General features: G+C 49.8%; 1 protein-coding gene across 12 annotated transcripts in view; it reads right to left on the reverse strand.

The window, feature by feature from the left end:
- Positions 1-21,736, reverse strand: part of CTIF (cap binding complex dependent translation initiation factor) — a 287,368-nt gene that overhangs the window by 196,595 nt on the left and 69,037 nt on the right. For 8 of the 12 annotated variants that reach the window (XM_081801263.1, XM_081801259.1, XM_081801260.1 and 5 more), the window contains exons 2-4: positions 18,076-18,282; positions 13,201-13,248; positions 3,144-3,215 (exon numbers count right to left, since the gene is read on the reverse strand). In XM_081801263.1, coding sequence (XP_081657389.1) covers positions 3,144-3,215; positions 13,201-13,248; positions 18,076-18,255 — 300 coding nt within the window. In that variant the 5' untranslated portion in view covers positions 18,256-18,282. The remainder of the gene's footprint in view (positions 1-3,143; positions 3,216-13,200; positions 13,249-18,075; positions 18,283-21,736) is intronic. The other 4 variants (XM_081801261.1, XM_081801265.1, XM_081801264.1 and 1 more) reach the window with 2 other exon arrangements.

The following is a 21,736-nucleotide window of genomic DNA, read 5'->3' on the forward strand; positions in this document are numbered from 1 at the left end:
ACCAAATACTCCCCAATACGGCTGAATCCCAATTGTGGGCAGGTAGATAGCCCAATTTCCTCTGAGCCCCTTCCTCTTATCTCATGGGACTCAGCCTGCCCTAGGTTATCCCCACTTTGTGTCTCTGAAAGGGCTCAGAGAGGGCAAGGGTTTTTCCCTTCCCCTTCTCCTTACATTAGTTGAAATAACAAAATATATAATGCCAGTGCATGGCTAATCCCCAAATGGTGCCTGCACCTGGGCTACTCATTCAGGGCACGGTTTGTGACCTGCCACACAGAGCTCCCTGGGCAGAATGCAGAATCTCAGCATCCTCCTGCTGGCCCCCACTTTCCTGGGCCCATGTGGCTAAGGGGGAATGCCAACTCAGCCAGCCACCCGTTTCAATCTACCTTTAGTTCCCTCTGAAATTCTCCCCCATGGGTGAATGTGGGGTAGCAGAGCTGTTCCACCATCCCAACGACCTCAGAAAGCTCAGCAAAATTGGTGGTGAGAGGAATAGAGCCCACCAGGGACTGACTGCATGGACTGGGCCTGGGCCAACTCAGTACAGTCTCAGGAGTCTTAACTGAGTGACTACTGTGTGCAAAGCCCTAGGCAGGGGTGGTCAGAGATATAGAGGCAGCCCTAGCACTCATCTCAAGGTTGACCAGCTGGCTGAGGGGATAGCCAAATGTATGTGGAACAGTTTGATTCAACATGAATTTGTGACCCAGGAGACCCCTCTCAAAAAGGCCTCGTCCTCTGGGCACATCAGGGAAGAGAGGCAGGTTTATATGTGTATTTAAAATTTTAATTTCAATTTTTTTTTTTTTTTTTTTTAGAGAGAGAGGGAGGGAGCGAGAGCAAGTGGGGAGGAAGGGGCAGAGGGAGAGGGAAAGAGAGAATCCCAAGCAGGCTCCATGCTTAGTGCGCAGCCCGATGCGGGGCTCGATTCCATGACCTGGGATTATGACCTGAACTGAAATCAAGAGTCGGACGCTCAACCAACTGAGCCACCCAGGCACCCTGAGGCAGGTTTATTTTAACCAGACCCCATCTCCACCTTCCTGGGGCTCTTCCCCCATTATGAACCTATGTCTCAGTTCCACCTGCCAAGAAATGATCAAATATGAGCCTTTTATGATTTCTTCTTTAAATTCAGTTGCATTCATTTTGTCTAACCCCGCTTACCCAAGCCAACTGTTCAACTGCTTCCTGAAGGTGGGATTGGGGGTCAGCTCGTGCTCGTGGTGCCAAGGTGCCCCATCCCACTGGCCCCCAGCCCTGCTCCATCAGCCTACGGTCTGGCCAACTCCCCACCCACTGTTCTCCAGGGGCGTGAACCTGGCCATGAAAGGACAGCGTGGGGTGAGGGAGGCAGATGAGGGGCAAGTGGGAGCACAAGTCATTCGCAGCCCCCTGGAATCCTATTGGGAGTGACAGGAGAATGAGACCAGAGGGAATGGAAGAGGGGGCCCAGAAAAGGTGATAAAGGGGAGAGAAAAAAAAAAAGGAAGATTCTGGGAAGATTCCAGCACCAGATACCTACTGACCAAATAATAGAGAGCTACTTTTTTGGTCTCTCATTTATCAGCCACTTATGTCCCCTATCCAAGAATTTCAACCCCTTCCTGGAACCTTCTGGTTCTTGAGTCCCCAGATCCAAGCCTGCCTTTGCCACTGAAGAGTTAAAGGAGTCTTTATGTAGGAAATTGGCAGACAGTGCTCCTGATGTTCTGGGCCTCAGGCCATGGCTGGAGGGATTCAGGGAGGATAACACGGGGTTCCTGACCAAGCACTGGTAGTCTAGTGGCAGGGACAACAGTCCTCCATGGAAGGACACCTACTATAGTAAAGCAAGGGAAAGGGCCAAATAGGGGGAGGGGCAGGTGAGAGACCTGGGTTCAAGTCCCAGCTGGGTCAGGTCATGACACCTCCATGGACTTCAGTTACAAAGTGGCACAGAGAAGCTAGACAAACCCTCAGAGGCCATCGAGTTCTCTGATTTTTATAGGAGGAAGCTGAGGACGAAAAGAATTTCTACCAAGTTTGTGGCAGAGCAAACAGGAGAACCTGGGTCTCCTGCCTCCTCCCTGACCCACAACCCCAGCCCAGGGTTCTTGTTATGGCCTCCTGCCCAAGAAACAATGAAACACACACACACATCTTGTAGTGTGAGAGGGCAGCTATCCCCCCACACCATGGCGTACAAAGGCCGGCAGCCTAAGAAAGATCTAGAACTGAGGCCACTGACCATCTTCGCTTAGGACAGAAGAGAGATGAGTTGATTTAATCAGAAGTCAGACACAAGCAAGTGGGCTCAGGGCAATGTGTGAACGGAGCTGCTCTGAAACTGGGAGCAGGTGAGTGCAGGAGCCAAGAAAGGCTCCCCCTATCTCTCTGGACAGGTACAGCAGGAGGCTGGGCTGACCGTTGGGGATGGATGGGTTTTTTCAGCCTCCAGTCCCATGGTCTTCCAGGAAGAAGGTATCAGCAAAAACAGATGGATGACCAGGAGGGGGTGTACGGGGCCTGAGGGTCACCAGAGCAGTTGCCTCTTTCCTCCTGGCTTCACACCCCACACCTGTGTGGGTACCCCCTGGGGATCTCACAGGCAAGCAGGAGGGACAGAAGCAGCGGGTTCCAGCTGGAGCAGGAAGCTGGATGGCTGGCGGGTCTGGGGGGACTGACACCTCACCCCCACATTCTACCCCTCCAGGTCCTCTGCAAACCTGGAGTAGAAGTGATCTCAAGTGCCCCTCCAGCACCCAAACCCTAGGAGGCCCACTGTTTGTGGGATCCATCACCAACGCTGATGTGCGAACCTCCAAGGTCATTCGGGCTACTGCCGTCTACCATTCCACACCTCATTTATCCACTCTCCTCTCAACGGCCATGCAGTTGTTTGCAGATGTTGATGCAAAAATCATCAAATGACGAAAAAAATCTCAGGAATCTATGTGTTTTGAGGAGGGGGTGTTTCACTGTGGGCTGCGTGTTCGGGGAGAACTTTCCAGAGAGCAGACTGCAACCCTCCTCTCTCCTATTTCCTGCTCTCTCCTCATCACCACGGCTCAGGAGAGCGGTCACGAGTCAGCCCAGGAACCCAGACAGACAAGACACGTGAGCACCCCCAAAGGAGCACAGAGCTGGTTCCCTACCTGCTGCGGGGGGGCTCGCCCTCGGGAGAAGGGACAGCTGCTGTCTAGCCGCTCACCGTGGTCTGCTGCCCACTGCAGGAGAGAAAGGAGTGGTCAGTGATGGCTGGACACATAGGCTGGTCCTCACCCTGCCGGGGCCTTGCCGGGACGGCCCTGCCCTTCTGCAGGAGAGCCAGGATAAAAGCCTACTTGGCCATTTTCAAAGACAAATCCTTCCCTACCAGCGGGTCCACTTTGGCATCTCCAAATTCCACCTTGAGGTGACCCCTCTGGTGCATGCTTGGGGAAGGCAAAGTTACTTCCCTTCACCTAAGCCCACCAGAATGATTGAGCCCGGCTACCTTCCAGAGTCAACCACACAGGACACAGGGTGGTTGTATTTTGAACAACCAGCACAGCGTCTGACTGCCTGACCCGGAGGGGAGGCATATACGTGTGGATCTTCCCGTGTACCCAGCTCCAGGGGACAATGGACCTGTGGGCTGACAGGAAGAGACCCAGACTGGCCATCAGAAGCCTGGCTCCAGCCCAGTCCCAGCATTCACTCCTCAAGAGCTCAGAGACCTGCGGTGCCCCAAAGTGTGGTCTGACGGCCACTTGCATGAGATTCCCCCCAAACCTGCTGCACGGGGGTCCCTGGGCCCCACCCTCCACCCTCAGTGAGGGTGGGCCTGAGCTGCTGCATTTTGACAAACTCCCTAGTGATGCACCAGAAGTCTGAGAGCCACTGAAATCCATGGATTTCCCAGGCTTTGTCTGGTCATCTACAAAACAGGGCCAGCCAGGCTGGCTGACTGCAAGGTTGAAATGAAGGACCTCTGTAAACGTATAAAAACACCGTAGAGATATTAAGTAGTTGTAACAGTACAGCTTTTCCTCTGTAAGGTGTCATCGAGCTATACAGTGGTGTTTTTAATTCTCGTTAAATGTTATCTAGCCCCTTAGGCTAATGTTGAACACTGACCTTGACCCACACCAACACACGAAGAGCGGAGGAGCCCAATATCTCTGTTTGACATACTTGGTCAAAACAGAGTGAGTGTGAACGGCTCGAGGCCAGTGCAGTCCCGGTGTTATAAAACCTTAGCTGGTCACACCCTCCTGACTGTGGGTCAAGGGCACGACCTTTGTCACAGCCCCGCTGACACAGGCCGGTATAAGAGCAGCGCTATCCAAATGAAATAAGACGAGGGCCACAAATAGGAGCCACAGAGGTAATTTAAAATGATCTAGCAGCCAGATTTTAAAAAGGAAAAGGCTAACTTCAATTTAATAATATATTTTATTTATCTCAATATATCCAAAATATGATCACTTCAACAGGTAATTCATATGACATTATTTTTTTTTAAAAAATTTATTTATTTGAGAGAATGTGTGGGAGGGGAGGGGCAGAGGGAGAGGGAGAGAGAGAATCACAAGCAGATTCCTCGCTGAGCTCGGAGCCCCATGCAGGGCTCGATCTCATAACCCTGAGATGATGACCTGAGCCAAAATCAAGAGTTGGACTCTTAACCGACTGAGCCACCCAGGCGCCCCAAAACAGTATTAATGAGATCTCTTATATTCTTCTTTCCATGCCAAGTTTTTGAAATCTACTTAGAGTACATGTCCAATTAGACCAGCCACATTTCAAGTGTTTGAGACACACGTGACTAGTGGCTATGATACTGGATGGCACAGCTCGAGGGAAACAGTGGGGCAGCAGTCCCGGGCAAGTGTGTCCTAACAGCCACGTCTGGCCCATCCCTCTTGGGCACTGCCGAGGAGCTGACCCCTGCAGACTACGATTCCCAGCCTCCTGTGTCAGCTGGCTTCCAGCTCGGTTCGGCCACTGGGAGGCAGAAAGAAGGAAGAAGCCAAGGTGCTGGTTTCTCCCCTCTCCCTGTGCCTCAGGGAGGGCCCTGCCGGCAGGGACTGGGTCTCCTTCATGGCTCCAGACCTCACCGGATGAGCCTTCTGTGCATGACCCTGACTCCTGGGCTCTGGCAACACCATCTCCTCCTTTTGTGCCTCAGGCCTGGAGGTGGGATTGGCTTCCTGGGATTGCTAGTATCTGGCTTATTTCGCTTCTCAGCTCTTTCATCATCTGGGTAACCAATTGCCTGGATTAAATTCCCTCTGTCTGGATATTTGCAGTCTCAAAGCATCTCCCCCAATATATTTATTAACTATATCAATTATTACGTATAATAAATATATTAATTAATTAGTTATATGAAGGAAAGTGAGAAATCCACCAGACACCACCTCAACCGAGAGATGGGGGATAACACTGGCCATAACGAAGCCTATCAACACCATGGACTCCCGAGTATGACGTGCTTCTGAAGTGTTCTTGCCAAAAATGTACAACCTCAATCTAATCAGGAAGATTTTCTATGAAACAAGTAACCAGCACTCCTCAAGTCAAGGTCATGGAAAACCAGACCCAGGAAGGATGCACAGACTGGAGGAGAATAAGGAGACATGACAACTGGATGCAAATCTGGATCTTGGAACAGAAAAAGGGATGTTCGTGGGAAAACTGGTGAAATCTGAATAAAGTCTTATGATACCGATGTTAAATCCTTAGTTCTCATTATTGTACTATGGTGAGGTAAGGTGTTCGTATTAGGGGAAGCTGGACAGGTCCATGGGAACACACTGTACTATGTTTACACCTTTGCCTTAAGTTTAATTAAAATAATTTCAAAATAATAAGTAATACGTATATGTATGTATGCATACGTATTTTTTGAATGATATATACAGATAAGCATATGTATGTACATATGTGCATAAAGTGTTTAAACTACCATAAAAACAATTCTTCTGTTTTATACCCTTGCAGTGGCTTCTCCTTTCCTACTGACAGGGTAGGGGGTGGCCAAGGCCCACAGCGAGTACGGACTGGGATCACACACCCTCCATCCCATCCTAGGACAGCCTTGCAGAGAAAGGCTTCCCCCCATCCCAGGTGTCCCAAACCCTTCACCCCCAGCTGCACAGCCCCTGTGTGACATCTCCTGGAGGAGTGACTCGTGGTTGGGCACGCTCCTGGGGTCAGCAAGCAGGGCGGGGAGACTCGATGGCTCCCCTTGCCAAGCAAGCAGAGAGAAGGCTGAGGTTTCACACACTGCCAGAGGTAACCTCACCCCCTGCTTAGGCTTTCCGAGAGCGGTTCCAAGCTCCCGAGAGATGGCTCTGCTTTGTCAAAGTCATCCCTAACTTAGTATCCTCCAACCAGAAGCCATTTCCTGGGCGCTTTCCATGTAGGACCTGCAATAAGCACCTCCCTTCGTGGGAGAGGCGAGCTGTCTGATACAGCGATGCCAGGTGGAAGGCAAGGCTGAGAGAAGAAAGAGCTATACCCTTGGCAGGGGACCTGGGGGGTGGTGCGGGGAAGGAAAATGGGCAAGTGGGGATTCCCAGAGAGGCGCGAGGCTGGGCATAGACACAGGCAGCGGGACAGTCTCCAGCTCAGAGGCCGATTGCAGCAAGCAAGACTCTCTCTGGTCAAGGCACTTGGAGACTTTTCCGGTCAGAAGAATGGGGTGACCCTGCTAGGGGAGGGCATCATCAGAGCCGTATCAGGGAAGGCTAACTAGCCCGGGTGGGGGCGGGGCGGGGAGCGGGTCAGGAGGCTCTGAGTCCAGCGTCTGGTTTTCCACCGGCAGTGGAGGCAGAGATGGAAGTGAAGAAATGGATCTGAGAGCATGGTACAGACAAGCAGCAAGCAGAGGGGCTGATCTGTGTGAAGGAGAGCAAGAAAGGCGATAAAGTCTGCAGAAATCCACCCCAGAGACCCAGTCAGGGCTGCATACAGGCAGGTCCCTGGGCAAAGTGGTTGCAGAAGGGACTGTGTGGTCCAGCTGTGCACAGCTTTCCTGCGCCCCAGGAAGGAATTAAGCATGAATCACTGCACTTACCCCACAAAGCTGTACCCACTGGGCTTGCGAGGCACCACCTCCAACCCCTGCAGGAGCAGCTGTCCCAGGGACCGCCTCTTCCCTGCTGCTGCCTGGTGCTGGGATCACCTCCAGCAGGGATGAGGGCTCCTTCCCCGGTCCGAAAGCCCCTTGGGAACTCTCCCTTCCCCACCTCTGCTGGGATTGCTCTTAGGCTGTAGCCCCCACCTCCTGCCTCCCCCTTGCCTTTTCTGAGCTATCGCCTAGAAAAATCTCCAGACGCAGCCCTTCCCTGAACCTGTCCGTATCTGTATGAGATGATTCCAGAACAGAGAGAAGGACCCCCGCCTGGAGAGCAGGCTCAGCTCTCCCACCCCGATGTCGATTCCAACACTAGAGAGTTTCTCCTTCAAGGGAAACTGGTTTGCTGCTAGGAGCAGGTCCTCTGGGGGAAGAGGTGGTGTCCTCCGGAAAAGGTCATTGAACACAAGGAGACAGGAAAAGTGGGACATTTTTTATATATGGGAACGATGGACATCGAATGAGTAGTGTGGGGCCTCCACCCTGCTGCTATAATTTATTTCTTACTTTAAAAACCTGAAACACAGATGGCATGGGGTGAAGGTTTCATAAATGGGAGTACAGATGCTTTTTCTATACCCAAAATGGATGCTTATTCTAGTATTCTTCGCTCTTATCGGCACATTTAAATTATTTCACAGTAGGGGCACCTGGCTGGCTCAGCTGGGGGGAGCATGTGACTCTTGATCCCTCGGGGTTGTAAGTTCAAGCCCCACATTGGGTGTAGAGATCACTTAAAATAAAAATCTTAAACAATAAACAAATAAATAATCTCACAATAAAAAAATTATAATCTGCTCTCTGTCATTTGCATCCCAGGAGGGACAGTATTTTAGGAGCAGACTTGGTGAAAGACAGGGGAACCCCTTGAACCCTGGGGTAGGAAGAGCATGGAGTGGGGGAGGCTGAGGGTGCACCCCACTTTTCAATGGTATGAAGCTCCCCAGGGATTGCACTTCCTGATACCCAGTATATTACAAGGCTTGAGGCAAACCAGCAAGTTGACTCAGTATGTCTCACCCAGGATGAGACAAAGAGATAATTGACAAAACTGCATCCATAAACAAACAGATGTACAAATGGGATTTTAGATCATAGATTATATAATGATAAGGACAGTGTTTCCAAACAGGGGAAAGGAGAGATCATCAATAAACACTGGGATTGAGACAACTGGAGGAAAGTGAGGAAAAATTACTCTCGATGTCTGCCTCATACTATCTGTCAACAGCACATTCCAAGTCGATTAAATGCCAAGCTATGAGTTTTAGACTACACTGAATTCTAAAACTTCTGTGTGACAAAAGAAATCACGAACAATATTAAAGCCAAGTGAGAGGCTACTTGCGGGGTGTATAACAAGAACTAGTTTGTCAGAATATATAAAGATTTCATTTACATCTAGCCTATTACATATATTAACATTTACGCTTCACAGAGACCTAGGCACCTTCATTATGCCCACTTTGCAAATACGGAATTTGAAGCATAGCATGGCTGCTAACTCACCCAGGGTTACACGGCCAAAAAGTGGCAGAATGAGGAAAGGCAGAAATAGCTTTTCATTCAAAGAGCCAATAAAAGTGTTGGATACTAAATGTAATGTGTGATCTTGGATTAGACCCTGAACCAGAAGTTTTTTTATTATAGTAAAATATACAGAACATAAAATGTACCATTTTACCCTTTTTTAAGAGTATATTTCAGTGGCATTAAGTACATTCACATCACCATGCAGCTACCACCACCATTCATCTCCAGGACCTTTTCTTTCTGTTTTTTTTAAAGATTTTATTTATTTATTTTTTGAGAGAGAGAGAGAGCACGAGTGGGGGAAGGAGGGGCAGAGGGAGAAGCAGGCTCCCCGCTGAGCAGGGAGCCCGATGCGGGACTCGATCCCAGGACCCTGGGATCATAACCTGAGCCAAAGGCAGATGCTTAACCGACTGAGCCACCCAGGCGCCCATCTCCAGAACTTCTTTATCATCCCAAACTGAAACTCTGTCCCCATCAAACACTAACTCCCAGCCCCCAGCCTCCTAGCTCCTGTTACCCATTTCACTATTCCACCTTCATTCTCTGTGAACTTTACTATTCTAAGTGTCTCATGGAAGTAGAATCATACAGTATCTGTCCTTCCGTGTCTGGTTTATTTCACTGAGCATAAAGTCCTCGAGATTCATCCGTGTTGTGCATGTCATAGAATTTCCTTTTTTTTCTTGAGCCTCAGTACTATTTCATTGTATGGACAGACCACATTTGGTTTATCCAGTCATCTATTGATGGGCACTTGGGTTGTTTCCACCTTTTGGTTATTGTGAATAATGCTGCTATAAATATGGGTGTGTAAATATCTCTTCACATCCTTGCTTTGAATTCTCTGGGATATATATCCAGAAGTAGAACTGCTGCATCACATGGTAATTCTATGTTTAATTTTTGAGGAACCTACAATTTCTTTCTTTGCTATAAAGGATATTACTGGTGAAATATAAGGTCTATAGATTAAATAATAATACTGTCTCAATGTTTATTTCCTATACTATGACTATGTAAGAGAATGTCTCTGTTCTTAGAAAACACACATTGAACTGTTTAGGAATAATGGAGAGTCTGCAACTTACTCTCAAATAAATAAATAAATAAAATCTCGGGGCGCCTGGGTGGCTCAGTCGGTTAAGTGACTGCCCTCGGCTCAGGTCATGATCTCGGGGTCCTGGGATCAAGCCCCGCATCGGGCTCCCTGCTCGGCAGGAAGCCTGCTTCTCCCTTTCCCACTCCCCCCTGCTTGTGTTCCCTCTCTCGCTTTCTCTCTCTCTGTCAAATAAATAAATAAAATCTTTAAAAAAAAATCTCTTTATAGAATCTCTCTCTCTCTTTCTGAGGGAAGAGAGGCAGAAAGCAAAGTGGTAAAATATGAATAATCGGATACTCTGGGTGAAGGATAGACAGGGATTCTTTGTACTATTATTGCCATTTTTATTTACATCTGAATTTATTTCAAAGTGAAAAATCATTTAAAAAGTCATCTTACCCAGGGCTTCTTAATCAAGGGGGCTGCAGGACCGCCCAGGGAGCAGTTTGAAGGTCAAGTGGGAGCCACTGTCTTCTCGCAATGCCCAGAAAGGGGACGTGGCTTCCTCACCATCTCACGGAGCTCAGACATAGGCCAGCCAGGAGCAGAATCCTGCCAGCCTACAGACTGAGCTTCTCAAAGTCTGGAACGAGTTCCTTTAGGCTGGGCACATGGGCTCCTTGTCCATGGAGAGGAGAAACAAGAAGGGAAGGTGGGAGCAGAGACTTGTTGGTAGCCCACTCTCCATCCATGTGATGCTCCAGAAAAGCCTTGTGTGGAAGGGGGAGGAGGTGCTGCCCAAGGACTGAGATTTGAGAGAGGAAGAAAGGCTTTTTGCTCCTGTCTTAAAAAGAAAAAAACCCCAACTTCCCTGTTGTAGAAGCAACATAATGTAGTGACTAGGAGCTCGAATTCTTGAAGCGGTGAATCTTGAGTTCCTATTCCTGCTCTATCACTTACTCTATGACCTCCGACGAGCCACTTTATCCCAAAGACTCAATTTCCCCCAACTGTAATAATTAACAGAAACTACCAGCAGTAGAGAGGTTAAGTGTACGGCAACCGGAGTAAGACCACCTGGTTCAGACCTTAGACTGGCCACATACTTGCTGTGTGACCTTGGGCAACTTATTCAACCTCTCTGTGCCTTAGCTTCCTCCCCTGTAAGCTGGCAACAATAATAGTATCTTCACAGAATTGTTGTGAAGAGTAAATGAGTTAATATGGACACACTTCAGTATTCTTTGTTAGTTCCTGCTCATCTCCTCAGTCTCGTAGGGCTCAATCTTGGACCCTCTTCTCTAAGCTCCCTCATTCCTGGGCTTAAAATGCCATCCATATGCTACTATTGACAGACGTAAGTCTCCAGGTCATTCCTCTCCTCTGAATGCCACCTCTGCACATCTACCTGCTTGATCAGCATCTCCACCAAGACGTTAATACTATCTTAAACCTTTCACGTTCCAAAACTCAACTCTTGATCTTTGCTCCCCAAAGCTACTCTCGGTGTCTCCTATATATCTCTCATTTCTGCAAAGTCTATTCCTCCATTTACTCAGGCTAAAATCCTCAGGGATATTCATCAGAAAATCATGTTATCTGTACCTTTAAGGCATAACAAGAATCTGACTGCCTTTTACCACCTGCACGGTGACCCCACTGCTCCAAGCCATCATTACCTCTTGTCTGGACCAGCCCAACAGCTTCCTGGTCTCCCTGCTTCCTTTCCTGACCACTCCCCACTGCCAGCCCCTTGCCATAGCCTCTTCTCCACACAGCATCCTGAGTGATCCGATTTAGCCAGTCATACCATACCCATCCTCTGCTCAAAACCCTCTGGCATCATCCCGTTGCACTAGAGAAAATGCCAGAGTCTTCACCAGGGAGGGAAAGGCCCTGCAGAGCTGGCTCTTCTATGACACTCCCCCTTGCTCACTTTGCTCCAGCCAGACTGGGCCCCCAAGCTGTTCCTCGAAGCCGGACACACTCCCACACCAGAGCTGGGCCCTTGACATTCCCTTTGCCTGGAACTCTGGTTCCCATGTGGCCTCATTCTCTCACTTTCTTCAAATCTTTGCTCAAAAGTCTAAGTAAGCTCCCTGGGACAGCCCAGCACTACCCCTGTCCTGCCCACTCGGGTGTATAACACCTTCTACCATCCTATTTCCTTCTTGATCTGTCATCTGTCTTTCTCCATTTGAAAAGAAGGGCTGGGGGGTGGGGGGCAGGGATTATGGTTCATTCTGTTCTTGAGTTTATCCCCAGAGCTTAGAACAGGGCTTGAATGAACAAAATGTTAGCTTTAATTATACTTCACTCTTTAACCAATAGTGATTACCAGAAAAGGGGCAGATTTAAACAATTATACTTTATGCCAAGAACCACCAAATGATGTCTAGGAGATCATGCTAAATAAATGAGTGAACTAAAAATTGCATGTATGCGAGAAGTTCAATGTTGTAAAAGGTATATAAAGAAAAAATAATACCCAAAAATGACATTAGTTTTATCACAAAATTATGCTGGGTTTCTTCCTCTGTCTCCTGATTGCCTCTGTTTTTCCAATTGTTGCTTTAAAAGTAAAATAAAATTTTAACTCATTAAAAAATGACTGATAATCAGATTAAAAAGGGACACAACCTCACTAGACATCAAGAAGATGCAAATTAAGATGCCAAGAGATGATTTGTCCCAATACACCGGTGGTGGTGTGAAAAACAGAACATTTTAGAAAACAATCTGACAATAGCTATTAAAAATGATTCTATTTCTCAGCATCTACCTAAATAAACACTTTTATACGTGCAGGCAGAGGCATGTTCAGTGACACTCATTGAAGTATCTTATATTTCCAGGGGAAAATTCAGAAGTTCCCTGAATCCCCCTCAGCAGATGAATGCTAAACTCTGGGACATCCATGGTATGGACTACTATGTAGCCATTAAACAGAACACAGTGGGTTTACAAGGCTGGAAGAATCCCTATGGCATACAGCAAGGTGAAAGATGTAGGTCATTGAACAATATATTCATTGGCTATGATTTATGATTTTTTAAAAAAGATTTTATTTATTTATTTGACAGAGAGAGATACAGCGAGAGAGGAACACAAGCAGGGGGAGTGGGAGAGGGAGAAGCAGGCTTCCCGTGGAGCAGGGAGCCCGATGCGGGGCTCGATCCCAGGACCCCAGTCTCATGACCTGAGCCAAAGGCAGACGCTTAACCAGCTGAGCCACCCAGGCATCCCTGATTTATGATTTTGAAATAATGTATTTCTAAAAGTCCTATGTTATATATAGGTTGATAAATGCATTAAAAAGAGTGATGAAGTTAACTCACCAATCAAGGCGGTGAATGAGGCAGCAGCTAAGGGAGATTGTATTGCTAATATTAGAATTCTTGTGTACTCTAAGAATGTACACATAGAGGACTCGTGTAATTAAAAATAAATTGTATCTCTAAGAAAAGGAGGCTCCCATGCTCAACCATCCCACAATTCCCCTTAAACTCACTTCTTCAGTTAAGCCTTTCATGGGTGGTCCACCATTGAGTGCTTCCTCCTACAAGTGAATACGGCAGGGGAGAGTGTTCAAAGGGCAGGAGGAAATGAAGGAATGGGATAAAAGGGGGATGAGGGAACAGTGAACAGGGAAGGCAGAATGAGGAAAAACACGAAGAGAAAGAGAAGGAAAAACACTGTGAGTGAGAGAAGTCATGCCAATCTGAATACTTGCATCCCATTCTTTACATCCGCATGGTTGCACTGCTCTTGCTAAGGACACTCTGCATTTTAGACAAAACCTAGGAGCCTCAAGTGCCTGACAACATCAAAAAGGACCATAGGAAGTTATTTTTACCCTCACTGGTTCTTCATTTCACCTGTTCCCAAGAATTTATGGGGAAATATGCTTTCATTAAATGTATCTGCTCTTTACAATGTCCCTACATTCTACCCATTCGACAGTGGAGCTCAAGTCTGGTGGCCAGAAGTGGGTAGGGAAAGGTTGGGCCCCAGATCTGCCACCACCAAGCAGTGTGGTTTCGTCCCTTCCCACATCTATACGCCAGCAGTCTTCTCTCCTGTGGAATAGGGCTATAATCCTCCCTTCTCTCAAAGACAGAGTGAAGACAACTTTCAGGATGTGCTTTTATGGACTTGGAATCCACTGGAGGGCATGCACTCCTGAAATGGATGTGTGGTGGGTGGGTGGTGGGGCATGTATCTTAAAAGTGTTGGGAAACTTAGAACTTACATTCTCTTGGTTACTCATCTAAAGAAAAGGAAACTCACTGGTTCGCTCTATCTATCTATCTATCTATCTATCTATCTATCTATCTATCTATCTATCTACCTACCTACCTAATCTCTTTCCATCCATCCATCTAACCATCCATGCATGCATCCATTCGTCCATCCATCTTTCTTCCTAGTTGTTGCTAAAGGAGGGGATGGGGAGAACACAACTGTACAAGCATCATGAGGGTCAACTATCATCTCTCAGATCCTAAAAAATGGTCCCACCAACTGAAGAGCAACATTATTCTCCACTCTCTCAAGTTTTCTCAACGTTTCCAAGATTCTTAACAATTTTCCTCTCCCAGAAACACCAAAACACCATCGCAGACAGGCAGATGGGGACATTCTCTGAGGGTTTTTTTTGGTTCTTGGCTTCCATTTAAAATGGTCATCAGGTTAAATAAGAACAAGCAAAAGTGCTCTAGCAGAAAGACTTCTCTTAAAGCTGTGTCAACAGAGACTTTATTTTTTTAAAGAAGTGTGCAAATAAACACATCTAACCCTAGCCTTACTGAGAGCTGTCCACAGCTGCCCCTCCTCTGGAGTCTGCACCCCAGCTGTGTCTGTGGGCGTCTGGTAGCAGGTTTGCTGGGCGTGGGGTTAAAACATCCCTCCTTGGCCAGAGGTACACAGGCAGGCCCCGGGATCTTGCCAGGTGTTTGCATTCTTCCAGGGAACATCAGAGAACGCATAAAGTTTAAGGAACGCATCAAATGTCACAAGTAGCCTCACAACAAACATCTGTTTGAAAGCCTCTGCAGACGTGGACATCCAAGCATGGTCAGGCCCGACCTCTCCCAGGAGTGGGAGCTGCAAGGGCAGGGCCCAGAGTGAGGGCACGTCTCTATCTGCTCGGCATCTTGAGAGCACCGCCATCACCACAGGGAGGCCAGAGACACCAGGAGGGCCCCTGCTTCCAGAATTATCTCCCCGGTGGCTGCTCTGGGAACAGAAATTCTACCATTCGTCAGGCATTCCTCTGGGGTGAAGCTTCACGGCATCTTTGGACACTCCTCCTTTAAGAGGAGCCTCTGAAGGATGCCCTGCTGGAGGCCACGCAGTGCGGGAGGTAGGCCAGCCCCACACCCCATCCCCGGGGCCTGCTCCCAGGGAAGTCTGCTCCAGGATGCTTACGGGTGTATGCAAGAGTTGGTTCACCTAATTCCCTCCCCTTCCTGCCCTCCACGACCCAAAGAGGTTTATTTCCCTTGGAAATTGTCCAGTCTAGTCTAGGACCCCTCCCCCTGCCACTGCAGGTGATGATATTGTTAACTCTATGATAAAGGTGGTTGAAACTAACACATCATCAGACAAGGCACCCCGTCCTTGCAGTCACCTGTAGACCCCCAGGTTACCCACCCCCACCTCAGTCCCTGTACTTCTTCAAGACTTTTCTCCTGGATCGTGGCCACCTCTTCCGGCACCTGTCGATGTCAGTGATGGTGGTTCCTGTGCCCTGCCCATCAGCTCCATGGCCCCCTCCTCTTGATCTCTTCTCTGCCCAATACCTCCATGCTTGGGCCCAGCCTTTCATTGCCAACTACTGCACCTTCTGCCCTGGACTTCCAACACCCACTCTGGACACTCCCCTTTGCTGCTCATTCCTGCAGGACTCCAGCCACTCACCAATACCCTAGGGACCCCCGATCCACTGACCCACCACTCTTCAGCACCTATCACTGCCTTGGGTCCTTACTCCTGTCCTTGCCTGGCTCAGTGTCAGGGAATGCACTGTCCTGACTCCTCCTGACTCCTTCCTCCTTCTTTCCCTCCAGTGGCATCACCCAGAGAAACTTCAGTCCCGGTTAAATTCAGTTCTGTAACTGCACTTGCACCTGCGCCATCGTGGCTGAAAGTAGCTGGAGAAACTCACAGCTATGTTGCACAATGAGAGGTCCTTCTGGAAGCACAGCTACAAGCCTGGAAACCCCCGCTCTGTGATTGTGGGTGAGCTGCTGGGGACCCGAGCCAAGGCCAAGCCTTCTCCTTTACTCAAGGCCATGGCTCCATGGAGCCTCCCCTCTGCCCCAGACCACTCCCATCCATGCATACGACATGTGGATGCTCCTGTTTTGACCTCACTTCCCCAAATACCAGGTCTCTCCCCTCTACAGAGACACCCCTGTAATACACAGAGGATCTGCATTACCCTCCCCATCTGCAACCCATCTCCTTAACGTTAGCCCCTGCCACTTGATGGGCACCTCTCTAGGTAGGGTCCCCTTAAGAGCCCCCATAGCTTGGTCAGGTCCTTCTTGGTCTTCCTAATCCATGGCCCAGCAGCTGCCATCAACACAGCCAACCCGTCCCCCATCTCCTTGAACACATCCTCCCTGGGGGCTCCTAGCACTTCACCCTGCCTGGTTTTGCTTCCGCCTCCCTGCCAGCCCCACTCCTGGTCTCTGGCTGGTTCCTCCTCCCAACCCTGCTTGCTCAGTGCTAGCAGACCCCCGGGCTTGGCGCCTGCACCTCTTATCAACGTGACCCCCTTTTCTCCCTGACCCATCCCCCCTGGCTCTCCCTTTTGCTCTGCACCTTAGCCGCCTTGCTGTCCCTGGAATACTCTTCCAGCTGGGTCTTTGCCCGAGATATCTGCACAGCTCACCCCTCACCTACTTCGGTGACATCTTCCCTGATAGCCTACTTAAAACTACAAACCGCTCCTCACCCTCATCACTCCCTATTTCGTTTTCTTAATTTATTTTTCTCCACAGCAATTATCACCCACCCCTCGAATGTAAGGCCCATGAGGGCAGAGCTTTATGCCTCTTTGGCTCACTCCCAGATACCCAGCCCTAGAACGGTGTCCGGCACGGGGTAGGTGCTCGATACACACTTGTAGAGCGAATAATGGATGCATTATAAGCTTATGCTAATTGTGAATTGTGATTTAGAACTTCAAGGACACGAAGGAAAGCATCACATACATTCCCACTTCTCTCTCAGGGCCGATTTTTCTCTTCCCTGCCCCCGTGGGGTAAGGTGTGGGACCACCAGGGCCTCCAAATGTCCCAGATTGACCCCCGGTCCCGAGTTCCAGGTTTCCTCTGGCTTTCTAAATGGCCAGAGGGTCTGGATCTTCTGCCCACCCAGACAGTGAGCAGCCAGCTGGTTGCACTTGGCTTTTTCTTCAAAGCAGGGTACCCCAGTGGTTCCCCTCCACTGGTCAGAGGGGACCTGGCTTGAGGTGGGACAACAAGGGCAAGAGGTGAACACCTAAGACCCAGATCCCAAACAGGAGAAGAAACGCGCCCCTGCTTCTCTGTAGCTTTGGGAACCTCTTATCACCTTGACCTTCCAACATTCCTGAGGCAAGAGGATAATCCCCATTCACCAGCTAAGAAAATCAAGGCTCAGAGAAGTTGAAGGGTTTGCCGGAAGTCACACAGACAGCTAGAAGGAAATCGGGAACCAGCTCTTGAACCAGTATCTCCTGAGGATTTATGGTATTAAGGGAAGACGCATGTGATATCACCACCACCCTCAATGGCTCACACTTTACTCTTGAGAACTCAAGATTTCCAAATCTTGGCCCACGGTTAGCCAAGTCTGCTTTCCACCCAAGGCCCGAGCTGCCACAGACTAGCCCAGGAGCAGATAACACCAACCTGACATTCTGGTCAGAAGGCCTCAGGCGCCTACCTAGGGCCAGCACACAGAGCCTTCAGTGACTGCCTGAGACTCAGCTCTTTGGCTGCCAACAACTGCCTGTATTTGAAATCAGAGACAATGTTCCCAAGTTAGAGCCTTTTATGATGTGCATTCTGGAGAAGCCACAATCTCCAGATCTCTTCTAGAACATAAGCTTGTGGAGGACAGGGAACAGTGCTTAGCACATAGCGGGCTCTCAATAAACATGTGTTCAATGAATTGTGAGTCTGGCCAGGCCCCGGCGGCCCAGTGGCGTGGGATGGGGGCACGGTAGAGCAGAGGGCTTCCTGCCTGGATCTCAGGCTCTGCCACCTGGGGCCATCCATGCCTCAGCAATCAAGGGCCAGGCAACTAGATGCTCCCTGGATTTAGGGTTCCCTCTCCCCCCACTGGAGTCTGCCAGGGCCCCTGCACCTGCCCAGGCCCCGCCGGCGCTCACCTGGGAGATGTGGGACTGCGTCTGCTCGCTCTCACCATCCCCCTCCGTCTTGTCGGTCAACAGCCCCTGCACCTGGTACTCGAGCACGTAGCTGTCAATGAAGCGCTCCAGCTCCTCGATCTCCTGGGAGCGGCTGCTCCCAGCCTCAGATGAGGCTGACGCAGCAGAGGAGTTCTCCATCCCTCCAGCTCAGGGGCTGTGTGGGGGCTGCAGGAGACACAACAGCGGGCTTGGTGAGACACAGCTGGAGGGAGGCGTGGACGATGCCCCACTTGAGAACCACTGCCCACTCCTGGAACCTTGTCTCATCCGTCCCGGCATCTTGGCCTCCCAACATCCCAGAGAAGTGAGTGGGGCACCAGCTTGCCTTCAATGTGAAGAATACGCTGCAAGTCTCCCTGCACGTGGAGGGAAACTGAGGCCCAGGGAAGGTAGGTAGCTTGCCTAACTGGCCAACGCAGTAACTTGTGCAGTGTTGGGTCTTAGTCCACACCTGGACCTTACCATGTGGGATTTGGCAGGAGACAGACCCAGCTTCCCAGCCAAGCCCCATTTCCCAACCTGGACTTAGCCAAATCTACCACAATGCAGAATGAAACAGACCATAGGCTTTGACGTCCCAGACTCAAGCACTGGGTCTTGCAGACACAAACCCCCTAAGGGGCCTGGGTCTTGCAAGAAAATGTCTCCTTCTAAAGAGATGCTTTCTCTTGGGACACCACACTACCCCCTAAATTAGGTGAGGCCTGTAGGCCTTAATTGTGTATACACAACTCTGCAGCCTTGTTACGATGCAGCTGACCAGGACACACTCCGCTCAGTCTGTAAGGATGTGACTGGTTTTTAATGAGAGAACATGAAGAGTCTGGGAGAGCATGCGCTAGCCATGGGCACTGTCTGGCCACCCTCCATGGGCATGTGGCTCTCTCATGAGCCCTCGGGCCCTCTCTCTGTGCTGGCCTGGCATCACGTGACTGGCATTCTAGGGATACTTGCTGAAGTCCACCCACAGAACTGCTGTCCTTCCCTGACCAGACTGGGCCAATCCAGCCATTCATTGCAGGGGCCCAGGCCTGCAGGGACACCCCCCCCACTGCTTACTCCTGTCCCCCGAAGTTCCCACCTGGAAGTGGGGAGAACTGGGACCCTTCTCACCTCTGGGTCCCTTCCCACCAGAGACCCTCCCCTTCCTTCTGACAGGCTCTAGGCCAGATGGGAAGGGGCGTTCAGGCTTATCTGGTGTCCCTTTCGTCGTCGGAAAATTGCTGCTTTCCATGGGGGAGTGCATTCAAGCTGGAGAATGCCCAGCCTGCATGTGGTTTCATCATCACAACTAGTAGAATGGTCTACCAAATGACCACCAGTAGATACACAAAGAAGACCCGAATAACACACAGCACTATGGGACCACGGGGGACTGCATGCATCTAGAAAGTGACTGTTGATAATAAAGGCAAGGTCCTCGTATATTGAAAGGAGCATTTGAATTTCAAGACCTTGGATTACTAGTAGAGAACTTTTTTGGAACACAGTTATTTGCCAACTATCAAGGGTTTGTTGAGTTTTCAACTGTAATGGATCCAAAACAGGACACTGGGTTCCAGAAATGCTGCTGAGACCATGAACATGTACTCCCCCAGACCGTCACCGGCCTTTTCAAAGGTTGGTGCTGGTGGTGGGGAAGAAGAGCTGCCTGGGGGGACGCACACATTCCTCAACTGATTTCCTGGCTCCTATTTTGGCTTTTGGCTGCCGCATGGGGCCCTGCCTCCGCTGGACCCCAGGCCAGCTGCAGAGGAGCTGTGCTTGCTCTGGGTTCCTGAGCTCTGCAGCCTTGGGCCTCATGGGTATGTGCACCTGATCCAGAGGGAAGAGTCCGAAGTTTTGGGCCCGGGTACCCTCATCAGAGGGCAGGTGTGGAGGCCAGGGTGGTGGCAGGTCTGCAGAGAGTTGGCTCAGACTGGGGAGAAGCATGCCGAGTGGTGCAGGGCCATGGTCGGAGGTAAAGGTGGGGATGTCCCATGCCCCTTCCTCCACTTGCCATTCAAGGCCTATAGCAGGCTTACACCCTTCCTACCACCACGGCCTACCTTACCCCTCCTGCTCCAATGGTTGCCCATGACTCCCTCTTACCCTACTCCTTGTCCTGGCCACATGCCCTGTGTGGTAGGCAGAACACTAAGAGGGTTCTGGGTGTACACCTTCTCCTAATTACTCAAACACTAATCTAGCTAATCCTGGGAAGGGATTTTGCAAATATAATTAAATTCCAAATCAGCAGACCTTAAGATAGGGAGACTATTCAGGAGGTCCTCATCCAGTCACATGAGCCTCTTAAATCTGGGATGGGAGGTAGAGACAGAGATTCAAAGCATGAGAAAGACTCAGCACACTGTGGCTGGCTTAAAGAAGAAGGAGCGTGTGCAAAGAAAGCAGGCAGCGTCCAGGAACTGAGAAGCAGTCCTTGGTCAATGACCAGCAAGGAGAAGGGCACCTCAGTCCTACAACCGCAAGCAAGTAATTTCTGCCAACAACCGATGAGCCTGGGAGCAGACTTTGTCCCCAAGTCTCCAAATGAGAACTCAGCCTGGCTGACACTTGGGTTTGTCTCATGATTTACTAGCTGGACTTTTGACTTTTAGAACTGTGAGGTAATAAGCGGGTATTGTTTTAAGCTGCTAAGTTTGTAGCAGTTTGTTACGAGGCCATAGAAAGCGAACATGTGATGCTCTCTCTCTGCCTCTGCTTTTGCTCACACTGTGCCCCTCACCCAGGGACACATTCCCCTTCCCTCTGCCTACAAAATCCAGCAGTCCTTACACGCACAGAATGCTAGAACAGTGCCTCAGCGGCCATCTGGCAACCAGCTCAATCCCCTGCTTTCAGAGTGGGCTAGTGGGCAAAGGATCCACCCCACCTTGGCCTGTGGGCATGGATACTGTGACTTCTAATAACAGGAATGGCTAAAGTGCCCTGGGCCTATATCACATGCCAGGCACTGTTCCCAGCACTTGATATACCTTCTCCCACTTACCCCTCACAATAATGCCATGAAACTCGTATAATTATACTACTTAGAAAAGTGAAAACTGAGGGGGTGCCTGGGTGGCTCAGATGGTTAAGCATCTGCCTTCGGCTCAGGTCATGATCCCAGGGTCCTGGGATCGAGTCCCGCATCGGGCTCCCTGCTCCGCGAGGAGCCTGCTTCTCCCTCTGCCTCTTATGAATAAATAAATAAAATCTTAAAAAAAAAAAAAAAGTGAAAACTGAGGTTCAGAGAGGTTAGGTAACTTGCTCAAGTTTGCACAGCACAGTTCCAGGCGTGCCTATACCTCACTGCCTCTTCATCCCACCTCCTAGCAGTCTGCTCAGGCTCTCAGGACATCTCCCACTTCTCATTCTCCACTACCCTTCCAAAGCCCAGTGGATTCTTCAAGTGCTGTGTGTGCCTCTTACCCCCCCACTGGGCTGCAGGCTCTAGAGGGCTGGGCCCCGTGCCTAGCTCACTGCCTGGCACTGGGCAGATGGCTGGGCCTCAGGGGGGGTGGGATGATAAGGCGGATGTCCAGAGAGGGTTGAAAGGGAGCTGCCTGCTGGAAAAGCCAGTGTCTCAGGCCATGCCCATTATTCCTCGAAGACAAGATCTTATCAAGGGCCTCCT

This window comes from Leptonychotes weddellii, chromosome 13 (assembly GCF_054177405.1).
Source record: "Leptonychotes weddellii isolate Sample4059 chromosome 13, ASM5417740v2, whole genome shotgun sequence".
In the NCBI taxonomy this organism is placed as follows: Eukaryota; Metazoa; Chordata; class Mammalia; order Carnivora; family Phocidae; genus Leptonychotes; species Leptonychotes weddellii.